Source organism: Daucus carota, chromosome 4, assembly GCF_001625215.2.
Source record: "Daucus carota subsp. sativus chromosome 4, DH1 v3.0, whole genome shotgun sequence".
Classification (NCBI taxonomy): domain Eukaryota; kingdom Viridiplantae; phylum Streptophyta; class Magnoliopsida; order Apiales; family Apiaceae; genus Daucus; species Daucus carota.
This window is the reverse complement of record NC_030384.2, coordinates 15,262,042-15,269,454: the sequence shown is the minus strand read 5'-3', so window position 1 is coordinate 15,269,454 and position 7,413 is coordinate 15,262,042. Positions and strand designations below refer to the sequence as shown.

The window sequence follows — 7,413 nt, the reverse complement described above, 5'->3', positions numbered from 1 at the left end:
AAAAAATATCAAAATTGAAATATTCCGGTAATTTTAATTGGACAATATTTTGTAATATAAATAAACACGGATTTTAATATTTTTAAATCAAAGAATAACTCTGAGTTATAAAAATTCTAATAAACCCGATTTCTAAACTACTCACTCGGGTCGAGAATAAACAAGTATAATTATAAAATTAATCACGTACCACAATTAATTCAATTTATAGCATCAAACAATTATTATTGCAATAAATCATGTTATTCACCAAAATTAATATAATCACAAAATTTGCAATTATGCGAGAATTCATTTTATTGGCAATTAATAAAATAATCATGCTTCAAGAAAATGACAATAATTATGCATGGCCAGATAAACATTTAATAGTCATTTATATATATATGATTAAAATATCACAAAAAATTTCCCGGATATAACATTCTTCCCCCCTTAACAGGATTCTATCCCCAGAATCGACTTACGAAAACAACTGAGGATACTTGGCAAGCATTTCGCTTTCAAGTTCCCAGGTCGACTCTTCCACTCTAGAATTTCTCCACAAAACTCGTACTAAGGATACAGACTTATTCCTAAGTACTTTCTCTCGCCTGTCTAATATATGTACTGGTCTTTCTACAAAAGACAGATCTGGTTGGATCTCTATTGGCTCATACTCTATCACATGATTAGAATCAGGCAGATAACGCTTCAGCATAGACACGTGTAACATATTATGGATATGTTGCATGTGTGGAGGTAGTGCCAATTCATAAGCGACTTTTCCGACGCGTTTCAAAATTTCAAAAGGACCACATAACGAGGGCTTAGCTTTCCTTTCTTTCCAAATCTGGACAGTCCTTTCCAAGGGGATATCTTTAATAACACGGCATTTCCAACTTCAAATTCTAGGTCTCTTCTAGTAGGATCAGCATATTTACGTTGACGATCCTGAGCTACTACTAGCCTTTTCCGGATAAGTTCTACTTTTTCCTTTGTTTGCTGGATCAATTCTGGACCCAAAATCTTCTTTTAACCAACCTCATCCCAACAAATAGGAGATCGACACTTTCTGCCATATAAAGCTTCATAAGGAGGCATTCCAATGCTAGCATGATAACTATTGTTGTATGAGAATTCAACCAAGGGTAAATGTTCATCCCAACTCCCTTCGAAATCTAAGGCACAAACTCTGAGCATATCCTCGATTGTCTGAATTGTCCTTTCACTCTGACCATCGGTCTGAGGGTGATAAGCTGTACTCATGTTTAACTTTGTTCCGAGGCATTCCTGGAAACTCTTCCAAAATCTTGAATTAAATCGAGGATCTCTGTCAGAAACTATTGATACTGGAACCCCATGTCGAACGACAATTTCTTTCAAATACAAGTGAACTGATTTGTCCAATGAGAATCTCTCGTTAATAGGAAGGAAATGTGCTGACTTAGTTAATCTGTCGATAATCACCCAAATAGCATCATGATTCGCTCTAGTTCTTGGTAAGCCAACCACAAAATCCATAGCAAGATGTTCCCATTTCCATTCTGGGATATCTAAAGGTTGTAATAATCCGCTAGGCCTCTGGTGTTCCGCTTTGACTCTTTGGCAAGTATAACACTTACTTACCCATTCTGAAATTTCCTTTTTCATATTAGGCCACCAGAAATTTTCTCTTAAGTCTCTATACATCTTGGTGCTTCCGGGATGAATCGAATATCTATTGTTGTGAGCCTCTCGTAAAATCTCTTCTTTCAATTCCCTTACATTTGGGATCCATATTCGCGAGGAAAATCTCAAAATTCCTTTGTCATCCCTTTGACTTCCTTTTTCTTCTCCTGTCAACTTATCATTTTCACTACTCATAACTTCTTCTTGATGTTTTCTGATCTTCTCTAATAACTCTGGTTGGAATGTCATTGTATACATCATATCTTTAGCTGACTCAGGGGTACGAACCTCAATTTCCAATTTCTCTAATTCCTTTGCTAACTCTTCAGAATAGGTTAACAGATTCAATTTTTCCTTTCTACTCCAAGCGCCAACTACCACATTGGCCTTTCCCGGATGATAGTTGATTGAACAGTTGTAGTCTTTAATTAGCTCTAACCAACGACATTGTCTCATGTTGAGTTCTTTTTGGGTGAAGATATACTTCAAGCTCTTGTGGTCTGTATAAATTTCACACTTCTCTCCATATAAATAATGCCTCCAAATCTTAAGTGCAAATACTATTGCAGCTAGTTACAAATCATGTGTTGGATACTTCTGTTCATGAGGTCTCAATTGCCTAAAAGCATAAGCAATAACCTTTCCATGTTGCATCAAAACACATCCCAATCCTTTGTGAGAAGCATCACTGTAAAATACAAAGTCCCCTTTATCATCAGGTGGAACTAATACTGGTGCTGTTACTAACCTTTTCTTTAACTCTTGGAAACTTTCTTCACATTGATCATTCCATACGCACTTCTCATTCTTTCGGGTCAACTTCGTCAATGGTGTCGCGATCTTAGAAAAGTCCTTAACAAATCTCCGGTAGTATTCAGCGAATCCCATAAAACTTCTAACTTCAGTGGGCGTCTTTGGTCTTTCCCAATTTATAATTGCCTCAATCTTTGCTGGGTCTACCTTGATACCTTCATTACTAATTACGTGCCCAAGAAATTGCACTTCTTGTAACCAAAACTCACACTTAGAAAACTTAGCATACAATTTCTCCTTTCTCAAGACTTCCAAAGCTAATCTTAAATGTTCAGCATGCTCTTCTTCTGTCTTTGAATATATCAGAATGTCGTCTATGAACACAATCATGAACTTGTTCAAATATTTCCTAAAAACTCTGTTCATGAGAGCCATGAAAGCTGCTGGTGCATTCGTTAATCCAAACGCCATTACTAAGAACTCAAAATGGCCGTACCTTGTTCTAAAAGCAGTCTTTGGAATATCTTCAGGCTTTATCTTCAACTGATGATAGCCAGATCTTAAATCAATTTTAGAAAACCTGTTAGGCCGAATTAACACACTATATGAATTAATATAGTGAACACAATCAATAACAGAACACCAGTATAAGAGAATAATTCAACTAAACTCTTATTCACAAATCACAGTAGCTTACAAATAATCTCTTAGTGATTTATATTTTATCACTAAGAGCTGCTAGGTTACACGAATGATATTCAATTGATAACTCCTCTAGAGTAAACCCTAAGCTGTGTTTATATACACAGTTTCACAATATCTACTGATTGATTTACACTTATCTGCTTCCTAAAGTAATCTAATCAGTAGCTATCTTTTTCTTGTTCTGATTTGTATATTATCCTTGATATTTGCCTTCCTTGTTTATCCAGATCTTTTCCTAGAAACCAGCCGCCTGCAAACTCTGATCTTCGTTAAACTCTGATCCAGCTGGCAGTCATTAAACTCTGATTTCCAGATAAACTCTGATATTCGATTCTGCACACTAAATAAGTTAGATACCTGTGACATCATCAAATATGTAACAAAACCATACGGCTCCCTTAAGCTGATCAAATAAATCGTCGATTTTAGGTAAGGGATACCGATTCTTAATAGTCAATTTTTTGAGCTCGCGATAATCAATACATAACCTCATGCTACCATCCTTCTTCTTAACAAATAATACTGGTGCGCCCCACGGGGATATACTTGGTCTTATCACCCCCTTCCCCAAAAGATCTTGAAGCTGAGTTGCTAGCTCTTTCATTTCCACGGGGGCCATCCTATACGGTGCCTTTGATACTGGTTCGGTTCCTGGTGCTAGATCAATATCAAATTGCACCTCTCTGTCTCGAGGTAATCCTGGTAGTTCATTTGGAATGACATCCGGAAACTCATTAACCACTGGAATGGCTTCTATAGGTGGAACTTCTTGGTTAGTATCTATGACATTAGCCAAGTATGCCTCACAATTCTGGCGTAATAACCTCTTGGCTTGTGTGATGGTAAGAAATTTCTTAACCTGCCGATTTCCTTGAAAAGTCACCTTTTTCTTATCTGTTGTCTGCAACTTTACTCTTTAATGCTTGCAATCAATCTGAGCGTTATTCTCCGACAACCAATCCATTCCTAGGATGACGTCAAACTCGCCTAACTTAAAAGGTATTAAGTTGGCAGAAAAATGATGTCCTGCTATAACAATGTCGCACCCTGGAAAATTCTGATCGACCACAACTCGATCCTTATTAGCTAACTCAATTACTAATGCTTGTTCTAAAGGTCGAACTCCACAATTCAATTTATCAATAATATCCTTAGAAACAAAATATCTCGTAGCTCCAGAATCAATTAATACTTTAGCATTTATGGAGTTCATGGGAAGCGTACCTGCAACTACGTCTAAACTCTGCACTGCATCCTTCATAGTCATGTTGAAGGTTCCGGCTTTAGGCTGGTTCTGATTAGATGGTCCAGCTATTCTTGGCACGTTCTGAGCTAGAGGACCCGAAATCCTTGGAATATTACCCATTGCCCCTGGTGATGGACAATTCTTAAAAATATGGCATGTCTTTCCACACTTAAAGCAATGTGTTCCTGGCATTGGGTTCGGTGCCTGACTGTTACACTCCCCCGCATAATGCCCCTTTTGGTTGCACTTGTAGCAAGTCACATTGTTCCTAAAATGTTTACCACCACAAAATCTACAGCTTGACACTGGTGGATTATTGAATCTCTGCAGGTTCCGAGGACGAAACTGATTATTCTGACCTCTATTTCCCACTGGTGGTCTTCTGAACCCCACACACCGATTTGACTGAAAGTCTGGCATGTTATTAAAACGGCCCTGAGAACTCCCTTGCCTCTGACTCCCTTCTAGAGCCTCCACCTTCTTCTTTTTCCCATCTCTATTTTTCTGGGACATTTCACTTTCATTTTCAATGATCATGGCCTTCTGAACTATAGAAACATACGAAGGCATTTCAAACGTGGCCACCCTACTACGGATCCAATCCTTCAGCCCTTGCTGAAATCTTTTAGCCCTCTTTTCGTCTGTATCAACTTGATCTGGAACGAACCTTGCCAATTCAGTGAAGCGGACCTCATAATCTGCCACACTCATATTATCCTGCTTAAGTTCCAAAAACTTAATCTCCATTTGATTCTGCATGTGCCTAGGGAAGTACTTCTCTAAAAACAATACTTTAAAGCTTTCCCAAGTAATTATGTTACCTCCCTCCAAGGCTTTCTTCGATTCCCACCAGTAATTTGCCTCATTCTTTAAAAAGTAGCTAGCAAACTGGGTCTTTTGTTCCTCTCCCACTTTTGCTATATCGAATGCTTTTTCTATCTCCTTGAGCCATCCACTGGCCTCCACCGGGTTCGCAGCACCCTTGAACTCTGATGGATGAACTGCCTGAAATGTCTTAAAACTTACAGCTGGAGGAGCTGGTGGTCGCTGTTGCTGTGCTGCAAGATTTTCCATTTGTTGCTGCATGAGAGCCAACATTTGTACAAGTGCGGGATCGGCCCCACCTGCTGCCGCCGTCTCTGGAACACTCTTACGTTTAGGACCCATGAATCTGATAGAAAAGAAGCAACTTATTTAATAATTCGCAAGCATGGTTTTTAAAATATATTGCAAAATTTAAATAGCAAAAGTTTTCCTATGTACACAGTTTGAAATTAAAAAGAATTTGCATAAAAATTTTGCTAACATCTTAACACCTGTTGCATAATTACTATATAATCCTGCATAAAGTGTATTAAGTGCCGACAATAATAAAATATGAAATGGCCACTATTACCGAATCCAAATGATACAAGAACTTGGATACTTACTGAATGAAATTGATTACTATACTGATTAGTGTAAAGTAAAGCAAAACGATAAAGGGAGAAGTGATTTCTGTACAAACAATATACATATATAGGAATAAAAAGTTATACAAACATCAACTCTCATCCTCAGCCATCTAAAAGTAAACCAGTACAAGTACATCACTCATAAGGAAAAGTAATCAAAGAAGGAAAGGATCTACACAAGGGATGTCTCTCCCAACTCTGATGACTATGCAGCTGCCGCTGCCGCTGCGCCACGCATGTAATAGCTGCATCTATGTCACAGACCGAAGTCCTATACACTGCCAAAAAGGAGACTAGGTACTCGCCGTACTATAAGAGTATCTTTGTCTCGTCCTGGAAACCTTCCCTGTTAGTTCACATCCCGAGACGGAGTCTCTAGTTGCACGGCCCACGAACTGCGCGCAACTCCGACAGAATCCAGCAAATGAGCCTAGTCACCCGACGTGCCTCGACATCCCACTCGCACGTGAACGGGAACTCGGCCAATCGCTGCCTGGCGATATGCTCAATCGCTCCGATCCTGGAGCGTGCCTCAGCGTCCTCAACAGGGACTCTCCTCTCCTGGAGCAGTGTGTCCATAAGCCTCCTAATCTACGCATTCTGTCCCCGTAAAAAATCATACTCACGGACCAAGGCGGCATAGACATGATATGGAACTGCATTAGTCACACTACCAGCTGGAGCTATAGATGTGGCAGATACAGATGTTGTGGTCCTTATCTGGCGATGTATGATACGCTGGCGTCCTCCTGCATCAGTCTCAATGCCTACCGCCTGCTTCGCTTCCTCGATAATCCTCATAACACGAGCCTCCCCGGGCTCCATCTGACTAATGGGGACTTTCCCGGCCTTAACAGCTTCAACGGTCCTTCCTACACTCCTTACTAGTGCCGGGTTAGCAACTACCTCTTGAACTGATCCGACCACGAGGTCTTCTTCCGGGTCCTCTTCAGGATCTGACAGTACTGGGTTCACATCAACACTTGCTGACGAACTATGGGAGGGTAACGTGGGTACACGAGGACTCCTCTCAAAACTACTTCCGTCCGAATCATTCTCAGTGGGAGATTCCTGGAATAACACACAATAACCACGATCAGATCTGCTATAAAATGGTAATAACACCAAAAACTGTACAACTTAAGGCTAAAGACTATATTGAATAACCTCTATATGAGTTACACGACGCACTTATCTAATGTGATCTTCTTATGACTCAATTTTACACAACTTCTAAGCTTGTTTCAGTGAACATAAACTCGCCATTTCACATGGTCCGGAGTATATCTAGATAGAATACTGTATGGAGTATATCTAGATAGAATACTTTTTCACTATCTATCTTGAAAGTAATTCAGGGATTCTAGTAGAATGATTACTAGAATGTAGTGAATTCAATCATTGGAATGCATTGAATTCAACCATTATTTGAGTATCTGTATGGTATATCTTATAATGAAATACAGAACAATAATTATATTCCAAGCATATGATATTCTCGGATTCAAAATACAGAATATAATAATTGCATTGGCAATAATTAAAAGTTGTGGAATAGAAGTACTTGCCTTTTGCTGTACTCTAACTGGTACTCGCTTTAGAACT

At 39.1% G+C, this 7,413-nt stretch overlaps 1 protein-coding gene across 1 annotated transcript; it reads right to left on the bottom strand.

Moving 5' to 3' along the window:
* Positions 1-2,223: 2,223 nt before the first annotated feature.
* LOC108203461 (uncharacterized) lies at positions 2,224-6,387 on the bottom strand. Its single transcript, XM_064092048.1, has 4 exons — positions 6,194-6,387; positions 4,085-5,525; positions 3,549-3,967; positions 2,224-2,983 (listed from the first exon to the last, which is right to left on the bottom strand). The coding sequence occupies exons 1-4, from the start codon at positions 6,385-6,387 to the stop codon at positions 2,224-2,226; spliced, it is 2,814 nt and encodes a 937-aa protein (XP_063948118.1).
* Positions 6,388-7,413: the final 1,026 nt, after the last annotated feature.

What these genes read in the sequence shown, in the direction of transcription:
- LOC108203461 (XM_064092048.1), bottom strand. Translation starts at nt 6,387, where the DNA reads ATGGACACACTGCTCCAGGAGAGGAGAGTCCCTGTTGAGGACGCTGAG. An exon ending in TTGCGCGCAGTTCGTGGGCC is followed by an intron (nt 5,526 to 6,193) that starts GTGCAACTAGAG and finishes CTTTTCTATCAG; the next exon opens with ATTCATGGGTCCTAAACGTA. An exon ending in AAATTGACTATTAAGAATCG is followed by an intron (nt 2,984 to 3,548) that starts GTATCCCTTACC and finishes TCGGCCTAACAG; the next exon opens with GTTTTCTAAAATTGATTTAA.